The sequence below is a fragment of the Phoca vitulina genome, unplaced genomic scaffold (assembly GCF_004348235.1).
Source record: "Phoca vitulina isolate PV1807 unplaced genomic scaffold, GSC_HSeal_1.0 scaffold96, whole genome shotgun sequence".
NCBI classification, from domain to species: domain Eukaryota; kingdom Metazoa; phylum Chordata; class Mammalia; order Carnivora; family Phocidae; genus Phoca; species Phoca vitulina.
The window spans coordinates 1074608-1095899 of NW_022589799.1; the positions used below are offsets into that span (position 1 = coordinate 1074608).

Genomic DNA, 21292 nt, shown 5'->3' on the forward strand with positions numbered 1-21292 from the left:
CCATTTGTGCGATTTAACAGATGAGACATTGATAAATTATTCAATCTCACTAAACCTCAGTTTCCTAATCCATAAAATGGTGCTAATAATACCTATAGCTAACAGAATGAGAACTAAAATGAGATAAAGCTCTAGAACATGGTAACCACTCAATAAATGATAGCTATTCGTGTGACAGTATTTTTATCAGCTGGGCAAGCAGGTTAGTAGCATGTTGGCCTCCTGATGACACAAATCCTTCCTATCACCTTTGTCAAAACTCAATCTCCCTTGTCTTTCTTTTGTCTTTGTAATATAATCTAGCTGGAATTCATTTGAAAAAAAATGATTGAGCTCTCAACCTACGCCGACCCATCACAAAAAGGGAATCCCCTTCATAAGACCACTGCATCAGAGAACCACCTAGTCCTACACCACACAAAAGTAACTACTGCCCAATGGGTCCTACTCATCTATGTTCTTCCATAAAGAAAGGGAACGACTTAAACACACTATCAAAACATTTTCAGCAGATATGTGATTAAACAAATACAGCAAGATGTTAATTATAAAATCTAAGCGGTAGGTATGCAGGTATTCACTGGGCATTTCCTTCAACTTTTCGGTATGTTTGAAATTTTTCATAATAAAATGTGAGCGGAAAAAAAAGAAGGCTAGTAAAAAGCCCAACAATCCACAAGTAAGACCAAAATTTTGTTTCTTTAGGTAACTAGAGGATACCTAAAACTTACTTTGTGTTTTCAGCATTATAAAAATATACCTAACAATTTTAATAAAATTCTCATTTTTTACATAAGACCAAAATCTGGTCCAATCAGAGGCCTTTAGCTAGCTAGCAGGGGTGGCTTTAGACAAGACTTTTGTTCAACTAAAGTTAGCCAGCTGGGGAAATGGTAAAGCTAATATAAACACTCTGAAAAGCAGGGCGGAAAAAAGCTCTAAATTGTCAGGATCTGTATACTGTAAAGGAAGCTGTATATACTGAAACTAAATATGGATGGAAATATGACAAGAGCCAATCACTAAATGTACCACGGCAAGGAGCCATTGTGTGTGGTAAGCAGAATACTATCTTGGCCCCCTGTGACATTCAAGAAAGCAATTAAAGGACAATTAGTCCCTCAGAGGCAGCCTGTAAAAAAACAGACAATAAATTCCTATAACTGCAAGCAATATGATATAAATTTCAATTATGTCAATTAAAACAAAGTGGCTACATGTCCACAAGAATGGTTTAAATAAAAAAGAGGACAAAACCAAGTTTTGCCAAAGATGTAGAAGAACTGGAATTCTCATACATTGCTGATGGGAGCATAAAACAAAAACAATCTGGCAATTTCTTATAAAATTAAACATATATTTACCTAATAATGCCATTCCTAGGTATTTATCCAAGAGAAATGAAAATATACCCACACAAACAATTGCTGTTCAATGTTCACTGAGGCTTTATTCATAATAGTCCAAAGCTAAAAACAGCCCAGTATCTATCAAAAGGTGAACAGATAAAAAAAAATTGTGGCATATTCATGCAAGGGACTATTACTCAGCAGTAAAAAGGACCAAAGTACTGATATCCACAACAACATGGATGAATCTCAAAAACACAATGAGCAAAAGAAGTGAGACAGAAAAGGGTCTGATTGATTTGATTCCATCTATTTGAAGTACCAGAATAGGTAAAACTATTCTACAGTGGTAAAAATCAGATCAGTGGCTGTCTGGGGGGGCAGGGGTAAATACTGAATGCAAAGGAACACAAGGAAGCTTTCAGAAATGATGGAAGTGTTCTATATCTTGATTGGGGTGGTGGTTAAATGGGTCTAAACCTTTGTCAAAACTCAAACTCTGCACTTAAGCTGTGTGCATCTGACCATATGTAAATTAAACCTCAATAAAGTTGACTGGCTCAGTAGGTGGGGCATGTGACTCTTGATCTCAGGGTTGTGAGTTCAAGCCCCACGTTGGATATAGATACTTTAAAATCTTTAAAAAAAAAAAAAAAATTTAAGCATGCGATTCTTGATCTCAGGATCATGAGTTCAAGCCCCACACTAGGTGTAGAGATAACTTAAAAATTAAATCTTAAAAAAATAAAAATTATTATACAATATCCTCATTTATAAATGTGAAATAGTCCATCATCAGAGTGAAACATAATCCCTATTCTACTTTTAGATTACTCTGAATAAAGACATTCAAGTACATCAAGCAAACGGACCATACAATTCTTTTTCCGGTTTTTTATTTTTAGGATTTATTTGAGAGAGAGCGCGAGCAAGCATGGGATGGAGCACAGTGGGAGGGAGAGGAAGAGGGGGAGAGAATCTCTAGCAGACTCTGCACTGAACACAAGCCCGATGCAGAGCTCAATTTCATGACCCTGAGATCACAACCCGAGCCAAAACCAAGAGTCAGACGCTTAACTGACTGAGCTACCCAGGCACCCCTGGACCAATTATTCTTTAAAAATATCTATATCTATAAAATCTATATGCAACATTACATGGAAAAGTCCTTATATTATGTTAAATGCAAAATATTGTCTATTGTGATGAGCACGTAAAATATTTTCACCCAAGAAAAGGCACAATGTGTAAAATATGAAAATAGTTGAGTTAGGGTGACTAGAACTATGAGCAGTTTTTAAAAATTTTACATACCTGTTATTTCTTCAATTACACAAAGCTTTTTAAACAACCTCCCTACTTTCTCCACAATAGATCTTCTCAGAAATTGGGTGAAGACTCACAAGTTGGAGAAAACAGACCCCTGACACATCAGAAGAGAGACCCTTACTTTGACTTTTCACTGGTTCATTGCCCAGTTAGTGGGTACACAACAATACTAGACACTAGACTAAAAAACAAGTAACTACTCTATTGAAATTTGAAGATCTGTCCTTGCTAATTTTGCAGTTAAGGCATCTGACTGGCTTAGATCGGCTCCTTTTCATCTAACTCCACCTCCTTGCTATCTTACTTTAGGCAAACAATCAAGTCAGGGAATATTTTTATTGAGTAACTGTCTTAGCAATCAGGCTGTACTTTGCCCTTAAACTCTTGAGATAAGAGATTCAAACATGTGTAAGCCGAATATAGCTAAAAGTGAAGCTTGGATGCATCTACACAAAATTACTAGTCTGGACCACTAAATAAAGAAATTTTTTGGAATTTGTTTCAAAAATAATAGCATTTTGTTTCAGAAATAATAACATTTTGCAACTTACATTTTAAAACACCTAATTTATTGATAGGAAAAGAGAAGTATAACTAGAGAATGTAAATGGCCAAAGGTTTCTAAAATGTTTGAGCTTCTTCCAATAAACAGCAAATCTTGTCAACAATTTAAAAAGTGCAAAATTATTATCTCAATACTTTTTATTTATTTATTTTTTAAAGATTTTATTTATTTATTTGACAGAGAAAGACACAGCGAGAGAGGAAACACAAGCAGGGGGAGCAGGAGAGGGAGAAGCAGGCTCCCCACAGAGTAGGGAGGCCGATGTGGGGCTCGATCCCAGGACCCTGGGATCATGACCTGAGCCGAAGGCAGACACTTAACGACTGAGCCACCCTGTTCTTATATTTTCAATTAAAACGGCATTACTGAAAAATTTATCCGAAGGAAAACATCAATATAGGAGCTCCGAGAGAGCAAGAACTTTACCTTTGCATGTAGACCACTCTCAAGTATATGTTGAAAGAAAAAATGAAATAATCCTGAACAAAGAAAAAGATCGTTTCCAAATTTCTGTTCTTATAAAAAGTCAACAATAGAGGGATGAATAGTTAAAATTATAGCACAAATTAACTATAAAGCAATCATTTAAAATTATAGAGATGAATAAAATATCTAGAAATATGTTTGGGCCAATATTATGTTAAAAAGTGGATTATAGGGGCACCTGGGTGCCTGCTTCTCCCTCTCCCTCTGTTGCTCCCCCTGCTTGTGCTCTCTACCTCTGTCAAATAAATAATCTTTTTTTTTAAAAAGTGGATTCTAAAATGCAACTGCTAAAAGGTAACATAGGAGAAAATCTAGGATATGGCAGAGATTTTAGGTACAACAACAAAAACATGATCTATGAAAGAAAAAGTTGCTAGGCTGAACTTTATTAAAATTAGAAACTTTTGCTCTGTGAAAGATACTGTTTAGAGAATGAAAAACAAGCCACAGCCTGGGGGAAAAACATACGGAAAATGCATATCTGATAAAGGACTGTATCCAAAATATAGAATGAACTCTTAAAACTCAACAATAAAAAAACAAACCCAATTACAAACTGGACAAAAGATATGAACAGACACCTCACCAAAGAAGATTTACAGATGGCAAGTAAGAATATGAAAAGTGGGGCACCTGGGTGGCTCAGTGGGTTAAGTGTCTGCCTTCAGCTCAGGTCATGATCCCAGGGTCCTGGGATCAAGCCCCATGTCAGGCTCCCTGCTCAATGGAGCCTGCTTCTCCCTCTCCCTCTGCTGCTCCCCCTGCTTGTGCTCTTGCTCTCTCTCTCTGTCAAATAAATAAAATCTAGGGGAAAAAAAGAATATGAAAATTCACTCAACATCATTCATCATTAGAGAACTGCAAATCAAAACAAGATACTACACACCTATTTGAATAGCTAAAATCCAAAAAAACAAATGACACCAAATGCCGGTGAGGATGTGGAACAAGAGCAACTCATTCATTGTTGGTGGGAATGCAAAACGGTATGGCCACTTTGGAATACAGACTGATAGTTTCTTAAAAAGCCAAATGTAGTCTCAACCATAAGATCCAGCAATCACACTACTACGTATTCACCCAATTGACTTGAAAGCTTATATTTACACAAAAACCCACACACAAGTGTTTACACCGGCTTTATTCATAATTGCCAAAACCTGAAAGCAACCAAGATATGCTTTTTAAGTGAATGGACAAACAAAACTGTGGTACATCCCGTCAATGGAATATTATTCAGCTATAAAAAGAAATGAACTATCAAGTCACAGAAGACACGGTGTAGGGGGAGAGACCTTAAATGCATATTGCTATGGGAAAGATAATCTGAAAAGGCTATATACTGTATGACTCCGATTATACGACATTCTATAAAATGCAAAGATCAGTGTGTTGCCAGGGGCGTGGAGGGAGGGGAAGCATGAATAAGTGAAGCACAGGGGATTTTTAGGGCAGTGAAACTATTTTGTATGACACTGTAACAGCACAAACACGACATAATGCATTTGTCAAAACTTATGAAACTTTACAACACAAAGAGTAAACCTTAATGTATGCAAATTAAAAAAAAAATCAGCTAGTAGGTTGGGAATCCCAGACTGTGACAAGAGAATCTAACTGTATTTCAAAAGTATTTCAAACAATCTCACTAAAGGGGGTAGGGGGGAAAGGTACAGACCTAAGTAACTGAAATGAATTCTGTAAGATAAAGGCAAAAGGGACTGCACATAAGTACTATACTCTAGTCGATAAAATTGCTTCCCCAGAGTACAAGTTAACAATTGCTATATATGTATACTGGAATTGAACAATTAAGTAAATGAATGGTGAACGTGGGGAGCCAATTTTCTCACTGTTGAAGTGGAAATGTACAGATCTGCAAGGGAGGGTGACAAAAAAATCCATATGGTAATGGAGTAAAGCTACAGTATCAGTAAGAACTCATGTTTAATTTAATATAGATAAAGATAGTTACATATAGAAATATTTATAGACATGTGTACATACAGGGGTTAATATACACACATATATTCTTTTGCTGTCAGCTGAGAGGACCTGAAAGAAGTTATACCCTAGTAGCTACCACCACATCTACTGCCCAGATCTTGCTTTCTAATACCATTCCCCCATAAAAAGAACTAGGACCCTTTGGAGAAATGGTTGATTCTAGGATTGGGGCATGAAATACACAAGATGAGCCCAGAGCCTTTTGTAGTGCCAGAAAGTAAAGAAGTACTCAAATACAAAACAAAACAAAACAACCCAAACATTAATGGGGGTGTATGGCAAAAGGCACAGGGACCAACTGAAAGACCTACCCATGGTCAAAGCTGGAACAACTGGAGCAATAAAATAAAGCAGTACTGGTTTATGGGTTGTATCCATGAGCCCATAATGATATAAATGACTGAATATATTAATACATGGGGGAGAAGAGGCACCCTTCTCCTATGCAGAACAATTCTAAATTATACAGATACTACACTCTAGAGGAGGGAAGCGTAACTCCCCGCTCCTTAAGTGTAAGCTGCATAGAGTGTGACTCCTATCCAAAGAGTACAGTAGGGGAGAGGGGCTGCGGAGAATAACTTTACAGTGTAGAAACCTGACAAACATGACTTCAGCCAGATGATCAACATCACAAATCATAATGACAGTATGTACTCTTCATATGAACTAATGAAAATGGTACTTTATCTCTATAATATTCCTCCCCCCCCAAAACAAAACCCCAGTCTAATTGTGGGGGGAAAAAAAAAAAAACAGACAAATTCCAATAGTCAGGCATCCTATAATACACCTGACCAATACTCAAAACTCAAGGTCATCAATACTCAAGGTCATCAAAAACACAGAAAGACTGAGAAATTGTCACAGCCAAAATGAGCTTAAAAAGACATGACAACTAAATGTAATGTGGTATCCTGGATGGGATCCTGGAACAGAAAGACATTAGGACTAGACACTAAAGAAATGTGAACAAACTATGGGCTTAAGTTAGTAATAACATATCAATATTGGTTCATTAATTTAAACAAATGGCCCATACTCATGTAAGATGTTCATAAAAGGAAAAACTATATGGTGGAGGTGGGAGAAGGATATATGGGAAATGTCTGATTTTTTTTGTAAATCAAACTGTTCTGGAAAATAAAGTATTAACTTTAAAAATTAGATTACAAATTACATATAACAGTATGATTTCAACTTCATATAAGATGCCTAAATAAAAGACAGCCAAAATACCAAAAGTCGTTTTGTTAGGATGATAAGATGAGGGATTATTTTTCTTTTCCTTACTCTCCAAATTTTCTCTAACATATGACAATATTTTATAATTTAAAGAATGAATTTTATACCACTACACACCTAGTAGAATGACCAAAATCTAGACCACTGACAACATCAAATGATGGCAAGGATATGGATTAACAGAAACGCTCCTTCATTGCTGGTGGGGATGCCAAATGGTACAGCCACTTTGGAAGACAGTTTGGTAGCTTCTTACAAACTAACATACTCTTACCACCTGAATTAGCAATTGTCCTCCTTGGTATTACCCAAGGGAGTTGAAAACTTGTCTACACAAAAACCTGCACACAGATGTTTATAGAGGCTTTATTCATAATTACCAAAACTTGAAAACAACCAAATGTCCTTCAGTAGAGGAATGGATAAACTGCGGTACATACAGCTAATTTCCTAAGGGCAAGGACTACATGTTATTCAGCTTTCTATCTCCAGTGTCTAATCCCATGTTCATCAGATAGTAAGCACTCATTAAAATTTTTCCCTGAGGGGCACCTAGGTGGCTCAGTCCGTTAAGTGTCTGCTTTCAGCTCAGGTCATGATCCCAGGATCCTGGGATAGAGTCCCACATCGGGCTCCCTGCTCAGGGGGGAGCCTGCTTCTACCTCTCCCTCTGCTGCTCCCCCTGCTTGTACTCTCTCTCTCTGTCAATCAATAAAATCTTTAAAAAAAATTTTTTTCCCTGAATGAATGAAAAAATTATTAAGGCTAGCACGAAAAACATTCAATAATGGTTTTCCTTCAGGCACTTCCGTAATTCCACTCCTTATTTTTAACTTTTATACTGGTTTCACTGTTTAGGGGGAAGTACTAAAAACATTATGCAAGCTCTACATTTTTCAAACTTTAGTATTAGTGATCATTTTGTTTTCTATTATGGGAGGTAGTAGAAATAATGCTTAAGAGTAAAATATGGCATTCAATTACTTAAGCAATTTCAAAGTGAGGCTATGTTTTCTTTTACTCAAATGTATTGAAAATAAAAGTAACTAATTGTTGTTATTTATTTTTAAATATAAACACTGACTCCAAGAATAGCAAAATGAGGTAAGAAGGATTAAGAAATAAACATGTTGACATTTAAAAAGCGAGTCTTTATTTCATGTGAGTTCTGGGAATAATCTATTGTAATTACACTGTTTCATCTCATGAAAACAAAATGCACCACACTTAGTATGAAAAAATTTAAGCACAATGGGTTTCCTCACATGACAGAGGCTAAAGAATTACCAGTAAGGTCTTAAAGAAAGTTCTGATACTAAAACTATATACAGCATTGACTTATTTTGTTTTGTTAGGACTGTTTTTCCATTTTTGTCTTTAAACATTTGATCAGCATGTAGTAACGCATGGTTCTATTTAAAGTAAGGCTGGTGAAAACTGGGTTACTTCTTTACACTGTGGGATAATGAATGTTAGACAGGGGTAAGAAAGTTGCTACCAGCCATTATGGTTTCCCTAGCCTGACATAGCTTCCTATGTACACTACTATTGCTGAGAACCCCTCCCTCAGTTACTGACCAGTAAACAAACATAATCAGTTTTAAATCATTTCCCAACACCAATTCAAAGAGTTTGAGATCTGCTATATTTTGAACCATTGCCCTACATGGCCAATTTAAATGCAACCCCCAAATGTTTTTAATTTGGTATACTGATCACAGTGAAAGTTAATTAAAGAATAAAATCTACCAGCTTTATCAACAACTTTAGTTTGCAAGTAACACAAATTACCAAAGAAGGAATCTTAATTTTTTTAAAGTTCTATTTCACTACTATTTCTGGATTACTACATAATGTGATTAAAAGCATGACTCCTCCTGTGATCTGGTAAGTTTGTTCTAGGACAACAGCCTACACCCTGAATCCTAATAGCTATTTCCTAAATATTCAACTACTCTCAAGAGGTACTATACACGAGTGTATAGAAAGAAGTGTAGAGGGGCGCCTGGGTGGCTCAGTTGGTTAAGCACCTGCCTTTGGCTCAGGTCATGATCCCAGGGTCCTGGGATCTGGCCCATATCAGGCTCCTTGCTCGGCTGGGAGCCTGCTTCTCCCTCTCCCTGCCACTCCCCCTGCTTGTGCTCTCTCTTTCTCTGTCAAATGGATGAATAAAATCTTTAAAAAAAAAAAAAAAGAAAAGAAAGAAGTGTAGATCTATCAGCTCAAAATACCTTCATCTATGACAGATAGCCTTTAAAAATCTGTAACAACAACAAAAATTAGTAACAACAGATATTATTTTGTCCTTTAGCAGTCAAATACCATCCTTTAATCCAAATTAAATGTGGGCAATTTCTCTTGGAAGCTGAGGAACACAGAATACAGTTTCTGTAAACTGTAGTCTATTTCAACACATTGAACAAGAAGAAAGGTACAGTAAGACCTTTTCTGAATCAGCAATATAAAGGATAACTGGGTAGGGCAGGGAAATCTAAAATAATCCACCAGCCCGTAACTCATAAAAGTGTCACATTTCCTTAGATTCAACATACCAGCCAGAGAACAAAACTCATTGCTGTGTCCAAGTAAAGATAGATAGAGGTTACATATCTTGAGAAAACAGATCCAAAAAGTAGTTTTTAACCCTACCAAAATCAAAAATGACAATAATATTGGGTAAAAAAAATTAAGTAACCCATGGTGCATTCAGTAGACAAACGACACACTTTACAAGTTACAAACTTTATAGATGATTAAACTGATCAGCAAAAGAAGTGGAAGAAGTTTCCAAAACTTTCACATTTTCCAAGATCACCAAAAATTAATTTAATCAATCTCCCAATTTTTAAAACATACTAAATAAACATAACTAAAACTAGATAGACATATAAATATAAAAGTACTGCAGTATTTGGGGGGAAAAAAGACAACTTCCTGGTTAATCTCCTTGAATAGTTCTCTAAGAGTAATCAGCTGCTTGAACACAGCTGGGAGAATATCCACACAAGCAGCTGACTCTCTGCAGACACACTGTATTTTTCCAAAGAGAAGTAAACTAATTACTTGTGTTTCACGTCCATAGAATACATAGATCTGTCATTCTGGTTTTGCTCTGAGGTCTGACACAAGAATCTACACTTTCAGATAGCTTAAGCAAAAACAAATCATTTTTTAAAAGATGTTTTCATAACTTACGTTCATGGAAAGAAGTACCCAAAAGGATACTCAAATACAGTTCCTTACTCTGCAACTTTAATACCTTGCAGATAGGTGTATTTCCTCAACTATTATGAAAACCTTACTTGGTTAGCAGGGAGCACGCTAAGTAATAAACAAGAGACTACATACATACTACCTAGTATTTGACTAAAACCATATCACACAATTTAATCCTGAAGTACCCCTCACATTACTGAGAGAAAGCAAAAATTTACTTTGTGGTCATCACCAATTCTTATTTAAGGATCTTTGTATGGATTTTCATTCTGAAGGTAGACGGGAGGTATAAACCTTAGTACCAGGGGTGCCTGGGTGGCTCAGTCGTTAAGCATCTGCCTTCAGCTCAGGTCATGATCCCAGCGTCCTGGGATCGAGCCCCGCATCAGGCTCCCTGCTGCGCGGGAGCCTGCTTCTCCCTCTCCCACTCCCACTCCCCCTGCTTGCGTTCCCTCTCTCGCTGTCTCTTTTTAAAAATAAATAAATAAATAAAAATAAACCTTAGTACTATATTGTCTGTCTTCAGTCCCCTCAACTCCCAACAATATGCTGTATGCAGAAACAAAAGACTTAAATTAAAGGAGGCATCTTCAAATCAGAGGAGCAGACTAGGAATTCTTAGAACAGCTAAAACAGAACCTCGTAGGGCAGAGCACAGTGGGCCTGCAGCATATAAGGATCAAACTTATCAACTGTGAACACAACAGTAAGTACACTCATTTAAAACTTAAAGAGAAGTGGGGTGCCTGGGTGGCTCAGTGTGTTAAGCATCCGACTCTTGATTTCAGCTCCAGTCATGACCTCAGGGTTGTCATATCCTCATGAAGCCCCGCATGGAACCCTGCACCCAGCATGGAGTCTGCTTGAAGATTCTCTCCCTCTGTCCCTCTCACCCTGCCTCTCTCTTTTCTCTCTCTCTCCCAAATACATAAATAAATTCAAAAAAAAATAAAAACTTAAAAAGAGAAGTGGATATTCGACAAGCTGGACTAGATTGTGAGGTAAAACATATACAAATTAAAGGCAACCAGCTCCTTCACCAGCTGTTCCCAGCTCTGGGTATTAGAGCTTAGTTGTTCTTAGTTCCCTTCTTTATATAGTACAAGACAGCCCAAGAGACTAGATGCTCTGAAATTCTTCTCTGAAATTCTTCTAATTCTAATAGTGATTTTCCTCTCAGCCTTGGAAGTTATTCAACCTCTTTGGGTAAATAATTAAATAAAAACTAAATTCACAGGGAGTCCTAGGTATTAATGCACATATAATTTTATTCTGACCTCAAAAACAGAACAGAATCCAAACTTCATAGCATTGCATTCAAAGCCCTTTTTGATCTAACTTCAAGCACAACTGTCTACAAATAGCAACTTTAGATTCCTTATTATCCCAAGAGCTTTTCATATCCTCCTCCCTTTGGTCACAGTTTGCTCAGCCTATGAAATCCTTCCCCCTTCTCTGACTACTGAAATTACACTTGTCCTTCAATCAGTTTAAGAGCATTCTGTGACCAATCATCTCAACCACATTCACTCATTCCTTTAAACTTCACTGTGTTTTTCCTTTATCTCCATTAATTCATTTGCTTTACAGTAAATTGTACACTTGCCCACTGCAGTGTTAAGCTTCTCAAGGGCAGAGATGCAGGGACTCTGTGACTCATACAAGCGTAACAGTAATTTACACATAGTTTGTGCTTAATTGCAAAACCAGATGGGGTGATATTAGTGGGCCAACACCAGAAAAGTGATACCCTAATTCACTGTTTTTCAAACAGTGGATCATAACCTATTTGTCATGAAATTAATGTGGATCACCATCAGCATTCAAACAAACAAAACAAAAAACTCTGAAATACTGAACAGACTAAAAAATGCCAGGGAGCACAATAACACTAAATATAGTTTTGTGAAACTTGCTTCAGGTGGGGTTTTTTTTGTATTTATATTGGTTCTAATATAAAATATATCTCTTACAGAGACTTGAAAGTTTTTTAAAAATATTTTTAAATTGCCTAAATATTTTTGGGGCACCTGGCTGGCTCAGTCAGTAGAGCATGTGACTCCTAATCTCAGGGTTGTGAGTTCAAGTTCCACGTTGGGCATGAAGCCTACTTAAAAAAATCCTAGGGGCGCATGGGTGGCTCAAATGGTTAGGTGACTGCCTTCGGCTCAGGTCAGGATCCCAGGGTCCTGGGATCGAGCCTCACATCTGGCTCCTGGCTCAGCGGGGAGCCTGCTTCTCCCTCTCCCTCTGCCTCTCCCCCTGCTCATGCTCTCTCTCTCTCTGTCTCGAATGAATAAATAAAATCTTTAAAAAAATTTTTTTTAGGGTTTTTGTTTTTTTTTTGCCCCAAACAAGGGCAACAAATAGCCATTTCGGCTCCCTGTCACCCATCCAATTTAACAATCAGAGAGACAGGGTAAAAATCCTAAATTTTTTTTTTTCCATGTGTGGGGCTGGAATTGTACCACCCATATTCGGCTTTTATAAAACTGCTTGAGTAAAGCACAGAAAACATCTATATAGCTGATAGTCAAAAAGAATGATTCTAACTGGCTCTAATCTAAACCACAATATCCACTGTGTCAGTAATGCCATCATGTAACGAATAAACTCACCACAGATCGTGCTCCCAAAGCACAGGGCAGTGATCATAAATTTTAAGGGTCTCCTTGTCAATTGAGTCTCTTTGCTTATCATAAGAATTACTCCCAATGGGACTTATCTTAAAAAATAATTATCCTTGGGGCGCCTGGGTGGCTCAGTCGTTGGGCGTCTGCCTTCGGCTCAGGTCATGATTCCAGGTCCTGGGATCGAGCCCCGCATCGGGCTCCCTGCTCAGCGGGAAGCCTGCTTCTCCCTCTCCCACTCCCCGTGCTTGTATTCCCTCTCTCGCTGTGTCTCTCTCTGTCAAATAAATAAATAAAATCTTTAAAAAAAAAAAATAATAATTATCCTTGAGAGCATGGTAACAAACCCTCACCTGAAACAAACTAGTCAGTGGGGACTGAAGAGAAGCCTTCTTCATAATAATTTATATGACCTAGACACATCTTCATGTTACTAACAGATCTTTTCCTGGTAATGGCGATGTTATGGAAGTGATTTCCAAGAGAAAGATAAATGCTATTTTCAAATTTAGTTTTATTTGTTTGCTACCTCAACTACCTAGGGAATTAAAAGTATTTCCTGGGGCTGCAATTATGATTATGTCAGGCTCTCTTCATTGACAACCAATAAAAACATCAACAAACAAGGGCAACGAATAGCCATTTTGGCTCCCTGTCACCCATCCAATTTAACAATCAGAGAGACAGGGTAAATAATGATGTAAGACAGTTACATTTCACAATGGAACCAAAGCTCAACTGCTATCCAAGTTTATAGGGATGCGACTGAATTTTAAGAATTTTAAGTGACTACTCAGTCAAGAATAGTTGACTATTAACAGTCAAAAATAGCTAAGAAAACAAAGAAATGGAAAATATATTGGATTTAGAATCCAAAGACCTGGGTTTAAATCTGGTTAACATTCATTAGTGCAACACCCAGTTTCCTCTCTTATGAAAAAGGGGCAAATAATACACACTCATTCAGCAAATATTTATTGAGTAATACTTTCTATGTGCCATTAGACGTTTGGCTAGGGAAACAACATAGATGTATGTAGTCCCTATCCTCAAGGAATTTATATTTTCCCTATCTCACAAGGCTGTTGTGAAGTTCAAATGTAAAAATACTATGCATATTGTAACACACTACATAAAGTGCAAAGTGAGGGGCACCTGGGTGGCTTAATTGGTTTAAAGTCTGACTCTTTTTTAATTTTGTTTATTTGAGATAGTGACAGAGAACACAAGTGGGGAGGAGAGGAAGAAGCAGGCTCCCAGCTGAGCAGGGAGCCTGTGTGGGACTCGATCCCAGGACCCTGAGATCACGACCTGAGCCGAAGGCAGACGCTTAACGGACTGAGCCACCCAGGCACCTGACTATCCAACCTCTTGATGTTGAATGTCCGACCCTTGATTTCCGCTCAGGTCATGATCTCAGGGTCATGAGATCAAGCCACGCATCCACACTCAAAGAGAGTCGGCTTGAGGTTCTCTCTCTCCCTCTGCCCCTCCCCCGCCGTGCCCTCTCTCTCTCTCACTCTCTCTCTCTCTAAAATAAATAAATCTTGGGGCGCCTGGGTGGCTCAGTCGTTAAGCATCTGCCTTCAGCTAAGGTCATGATCCCAGGGTCCTGAGATCAAGCCCCGCATCGGGCTCCCTGCTCAGCGGGAAGCCTGCTTCTCCCTCTCCCACTCCCCCTGCTTGTGTTCCCTCTCTCGCTGTGTCTCTCTCTGTCAAATAAATAAATAAAATCTTTAAAAAATAAAATAAATAAATCTTGGGGCACCTAGGTGGCTCAGTCGGTTGAGCGTCTGCCTTTGGCTCAGGTCGTGATCCCAGGGTCCTAGGATCAAGCCCCAAGTCGGGCCCTCTGCTCAGCGAGAGCCTGCTTCTCCCTCTCCCTGCTACTTCCCCTGCTTGTGCTCTCTCTCTCTGTCAAATAAATAAAATCTGAAAAAAAAGAAAAAAAAAAAAACCTTCAAAAGATTTTTAAAAATCTTTAATTAAAAAAAGTGCAAAGTGATATAATGATTTTATTAACTTATTCTACCTCTTCACCACTTATCTTTATTACAACATTTAGAAAGATTCAATGAAGTCTAGATGAGCAGATATAATAGTCCACTATCTTACTGAATTGATTTTCTAAGAGCTGGAGTTCAGGAGTCTAACAAATCACTATTTTTTAGTATAGTCTTAACTCATGACTCTCAATATAACCACGAAGATAAAATGAACTGAGAATTCAAGGCCCAGAACCTGCAGCGTAGCTCCAGGTATGGGTTGGGTATGTGGGTTGCAAAGGGATTAAAAAATAAAGACTTCTAGGCCCCATGCAAGACCTACTGAATCACAGATAACCCTTAAAGGATGAGCCCAAGAATCTACACTTTTGACAAACACACCCAGTGGTTTTTATGCTCACTAAAGCTTAAGAATCACTACCATAAAATTTTCTTTGATCAATAACCATGATTTCAAACACCATTTCTAAAATCTACTTGTGGAAAATCTGGGCCAAATAGAATTCATCTACAATTGAGAAAGCAGCTCCTGAGAAGGTACTTAGCAGTCAACATTAAATGACTCACACTTAACTCGTAAAAATACTTCCTGTGGCACCAACCTCTTTATTCCAAACTTTCACATTAAATGAAGCTAAAAAAAAAAAAAAAGAATGCCCATGAGATATTCCTAAGTTATTACATTAAAATGAACTCCCAATAAACAAATTTATATATATATATATATATGTGTGTGTGTGTGTGTGTGTATATGTATATATAGAAAGAGAGAGAACTTTAATTTTTCTTATGGTTTAACTTTAACAAGGGAACCACTTCTCGGCCTTTTGGCTAAGATCAAGTGTAAGTTTAACAAGGGAAAGTTGATGGGTATATTATCTTAAAACTATGAAGAGGGAAAGCATATACTCTACCCAGGACAAATATATCATGATTTTAAATGCTTGCAAGCCAACCTTAGGGGTCCATGCTTATTAAAGACCACACTACCCAAATACCAAAGATATAAACTAGTCAATAGATAAGCCTAATCCCTTAAAAATAAAGATGGTACCACAACTGTAACCCTCCTAAGGGCACCTCTCAAGAAATCAATCAAGAGCCCTTAGAAATACTTTAACCTTTAAGAAAATTAACCTGAAGTCAAATGTTACTTCACATACTATATAATTAGTGCAAAGACATATGTATTTTGGTTCTACTTATTGAAAGCATCCCTCCAGGTATATACACATCAAAGGGAAACATTCAATATACGTTACACTGGGAAAAATTACAAGGTGGAGACTAACACTGCTAGTACAAAACTTTCCATCTGCAGTAAAATTTAGAGCCCAGAGGGCTTGTTCATATCCTACTACCAAGCCCTGCAATGTGACTCGTTCCAAACCAGTTAGAATCTAGTCAGTTCTGAAGGGAGAAAGGACAAATTGAACCATACTGAATTTAGTTTAATGACTGTTCTAAGATTCAATGAGGACAGGGCCTTTATAAGGCAGACTTTAAAAGAAATACAAAGAAATCAATGCTCTTACTTTTGTCCACGCTTTTAATCCCTTAAATCTCAAAGTTACTCGGTTCTTTTCACAACTCAATCAGTTATCCAAATGACTACAATATATGAAAATTGAAATAATTTGTGTATAACACGAAAGCATCTAAAATAGGGACAAGTCTTAGTTAAACAGCAATCATCAAGGTCCAGACATCTACCTATGACTTCATGCAAACTATGCCTACACAATAATAATCTACCTATGCCTAACCCTGATCCCACTTGGCACTTCAATAACATGCAAAACTTTCCTGGGACAATAGAGAGGTTAACTTAAGGAACTTGTAGGAGACAAAGAAAAGCCCTAAGGAGTGCTGCCTAAAGAATGCTTTAGAAAAATTTGCATCAACCTAACCAAAATCAAAACAAGTAACAGACACAGATATCCCTCAAGAATCATGTCTGTTTGGTCGCTGATTTCCTCCTCTCACTTGAAAACCTAAGGAGAAGATGCAGACTTTGGAAGAAGGAAAGAGACCGTATAGCTGAAGTCTCAGAGAATTTGCCAACTTGCTTGACTCTGTGTTGCAACTATCACCATTTCCACAGTAACAGCAAAGAAGCTTCACAGAATTTGGAAATCAAAATACAGCTGGAAGGTGAGAAACCATTGCCACGAAGAAACCATTGCCACGAAGAAGTCTCATCATCACAACCTTCTAGAGTAAGGTTCTCTAAGCAAAGAGCATTCTTTTGTCCTGCCCACTTTCTTGTCTTTTTTAAGACAGTCTCTACTCACCACCAAGTATGCGCCAAAGTTCAATGATTTCTCTCTAGAAGGAGGAATGGGCCCAGACTGGAACATGGACCTGAGGCAAGTCCCTCCATCTGTCCTAGGGGATCATCTAAAGTCTCCCTTACAGTACCTAATTTATGTGTAGACTCTGTTACAAAATCATAATAAAGGCAAGAAGCTACCAACTATGTTAGCTGATATATATACATATATATTTGAAATGATTGATCATGTTAGTTGTGGTCATCTACAGAATTATTTTTGGTTTAGTTCCTTTAGCTCTTATAAAAAGTAAATTACTTAGAACTTTATGATAAATTTACAATTTTAAATAAATACTTCAATTTTAAATTTAAAAATAAACAGCTGGATCCAAAGTTAACTTCCAAAGGGAAAGGAAAATGACAATTCCAAGAGCTTCTATCAGAAGGAAACATCAGCCACAGATTCTGAGTTATCTAGAAAGAAAAGAATTAGATGCCCAGGTATGAAGCAAAATTTTGGTCACTACTGCATTCTACATCTGAATGCCCTGGCCCCCAATATTACCAGAGAATAAGAAAAGAGCACGTAGAACATTAACGGAAAAAGCATAAATGGAAGGTTTAATAGCTCCAAACAGTTACTTTGGTGAGCTACTCTTTCTTCAGGTGGAAGGTAAGAGGAAACAGAATGAGTGAATTCCACAGAGTAGGAGTGTCAAGGATAAGGGTAGGGGGCATAAGGTAAATAAAAAGGGAGGGATGCCTCTATAGGCCAGACCTCAAGATACTAATCTCTTTGAAACCTTGAGCAAACCTACTGTTTTACTAGAGGAGAAACTGAAGGTTGTGGAAATTATAACTAAAATAACATTTATAAAAAATGAGAGAGACTTCATGAGGGCAAATCCAAGCACTGAGGGAGAGGGCAAAAGTGTGAAAAAATAAGGGTTCAGTAAAAAAGCAAGAGATACAGGATTGAAGACTGCTGGGGAGAATGGAGGTAATGAGAGCATATGCCACCTACCAGTCAACCAGCAATCACTATATAAATTTTAATACAAAGTACAAAGCCACCAAGGTAAAACCTGGATGAGAGTGGTGGAGGAGGTCTGCAGAGAAACTGCAAACCAAGGCAGCATCCTGCTAGAGCTTTAAGGGATGCAGTGGGGAAGTAAGGATGAAGGAGTATGAAGGGGGAGGGGCTGCAGTAGGGAAGAGGATGGGTTGCAGCAGCAGCAGGAGCCTAAAAAGAGAAGGGAAAGCAGTATGGAGGAGATAAAGAATAGGATAAAGTTGAGCATGGGATCACAAGAGGATAGAGTAAGAGAGAGAATGGAAAGGGTACGCCCCGTAAAAGTAAGGAGGTCAAAGACCCAAAAGAGGGGTATAGTTTGGGGGGGGAGGAGCAGGAACGAAGGAGAGCTCCACCATAATCCTGACTAAAAAGAAGTAGGAGTATGGTGCAGAAGTCAAGACCAGAATAGGGGGGCCAGAATAGGGATGCTCTCAGAGGGATGTGAAGATGGGAGACACCAGATTCAAAATCCTGGTGTAATACGGGACAACAGTGTAAAGAAAGTACAGTGTCCAAGACACCCTCCCCCACCACCAAAACAAAACAAAAACAAAGGCTTGCATGCAAGCAAGGGTCAGAGAAGAAGGTACACTCTAGGGAGAAAGAATCCAAACGGGAGAGGAGGAAAGGCACACAAGGCAGGATAGAAAAATGCAGGGGGTGCTTAACCGCAGGAGAGGGTAACTAAGGAAAGCAAAAGGAGTGCAGTGGAGGGATGATTATTCCCGGAGGAAAAGTGGGAGCCGATCACAGGTCCTACCTACTTGGTCTAGAGGACAGAGGGACGGTCCATGGGGGTTGACGGCAGCGGTGGAAAACAAGAAACTACGATGCTAAAGATGAGAACTTGGGGAGGACGCGACAGGGGCCGGGTCAGAAAAGGAGATGCTGTCAGCGAGGGGCAGAAGTCCAGCAAGGGGCAGAAAGCGGCATGCCCAGGGGTAAAGCAAAAGGGCAGAAAAGAAGGCAGAAGAATGGGGGCAGGGGTAAAAACAGCGGGGCGCAGGGACGTAAACCGGTTACCGGGAGGGAGGTGCGGGTCGCGAAAACCCAGGGCGCAGGGAGGTTAAAGGGTCAACCCCAAGGAGGTGCGGGGCCTGAGGGGAACGGAGTCCCGAGTGCCGGTTCAGGGGCTGGAGGGGGGGAGGGGGGACGGTGCGGCCTGAGGGCGACAGGGGTAGAGGGAGATGCGGGGACGGCCGGAGGGGGCGGGGCAGGGTGGGGCGGCGGGCAGCCCAGATACTCACACCTCCAGGATGCGGTCCCCCTTGCGCACCCCGGCCCGGTCGGCCGCCCCCCCGGGCAGCACGGCGCTCACATGCTGCAGCGGCGCGTACAGCTCCCCGTTGATGCTCCGCAGTTGCCCGCCCTCGCTCACTTGGCCCCGCACGTTGAAGCCGTAACCGGACTCGGACTTGACGATGCGCACGACCCGCGGGCCGCCGCCTCCCCCGCCGCCGTTCCCGGCGCAGTGGAGCCCGGACCCCCCACCGCCGCCGCCACCTCCGTTTCTGTGAGGAGCTGAGGGGTGAATCCCTTCCCCGTCCTCGTCCGCCATCTTGCAAGCGAGCGAGCCGTACCCCCGCCCCCCTACGCCTCCACTCCCTCCTCGCGCGCGCTCGCCCTGCTTAGCAGCCGCACGACCCCCAGCGCGCGCGCCCGCTCCGCCGCCCGCGGGACCCGAGGCGGCCACAGAGCTGCCGGAGGGGGGTAAAGGGAAGGCCGGGGGCGGGGGGAAAACGGACGGTTGGGCCCCGTGGAGCCTCCTGGGAGTTGTAGTTTCTGGAGGGTGGGGGCGGAGGAGAGGGCAGAGCCCCGGCCGGAGCGGAGGTTATGTGACGCAGTTGGGGAACAAAGCCTGCCGGGAGTTGTAGTTTGAGCCGCTAACCCAGCACCGAGTGCGGCGGACTGATTCAGCTGTTGACGTGGGGCAAGTTTTTTCTTTCATTTCATAACTCATTTCGTAGCCTCTAAAGCAATAATATTAGGATAAATTGACGTTTGTGACCTTAAATTATAACAACTCATTTGTTCAGTACCTTCTGTGTTCACATACATTATTTTATTCCGTGGCCCCAGCAACCTTGTGAGCTGACTGGATCATGAATTCGTTTCTCTATTTCACTTATTTGGAAACTGAACCGTAGAGAGCCCAAAGTCATCCAGCTATTAGGTAACAGGAACTAAGGCCCGGTTATTTTTTCGCAACTTTCATGTATTGCAACTACATAAAAACTATGGTCCAAATATACAAAAAGCGTATGCAGAGAAAACTGTGGTCTCAGCGATTTAGAACTGGATATTAGGAGGGCCAAATAAGAATTTAAATCTGGCAATGATTTTGAAGTTACCTTTATTTCTAATTTATTTTGTTTTCCCCAACAGCACGGTAGAATTCTTTGCCAATGGCAGCAGTTGATGTTTTTCGGCTACCTACCCAAATGCACGTTCACAGATAGTGTTCAGAATGCCTGGCAAAGGCAAGAAAGAAGAGCAAGAGCAAAAATAATGAAAATAGCTTACTTAAGCACTTAGTACTCGTATTTTATTTTACCCTACTGACTGGCTAGTAAGTTAGTCTGTTACTGTTTTGTGGATGCTGACAAAAAGACACAGAATTCCTGGATTGGAGACAAAGGACTATTACAACACAGGAAGCAACATGAGCTTCAGCACGTTTGTGTCAATTCCTCTTCCCCCAAGTCTTATGGGGATGACAAGAAGGGCTCACATGAATGCTGTGCACTTACTTGGTGGATTTACACCACAGCTGAGGGAACACTGAGTTTGGGAAACCTGCCATTTTATAGGAAGCAGTGAGCAAACCTGTTCTCTGTCCTGGAGGGAGACATTACTTCATTCCTTAAAGTTGCTCACTATAAACACAACCTTGAGAATTGACCCTGCTAAAGAGCAGTCAGGGTCTTGCATTTTTGGCATACCCAGGAAGATGGGTAGAAGCATGACAGACCCATGAGGGACTGTTTCTCTCAACATTCCCATGTGCCAAACACTAAGCACTTTACATCTATAATTTTATTTAATCTTCACAATCCTATAATGTGCCCTACTTTATAGATGAATAAACAGGCATAGAGAAGCCACACAG

General features: G+C 39.8%; 1 protein-coding gene across 1 annotated transcript in view; it reads right to left on the reverse strand.

The window, feature by feature from the left end:
- The window catches only part of SNX27 (sorting nexin 27), a 63992-nt gene extending 44080 nt beyond the window's left edge, over positions 1-19912 (reverse strand). Inside the window, exon 1 of the mRNA XM_032397027.1 lies at positions 19431-19912. Coding sequence (XP_032252918.1) covers positions 19431-19741 — 311 coding nt within the window. The 5' untranslated portion in view covers positions 19742-19912. The remainder of the gene's footprint in view (positions 1-19430) is intronic.
- Between the last annotated feature and the right edge of the window lie 1380 nt (positions 19913-21292).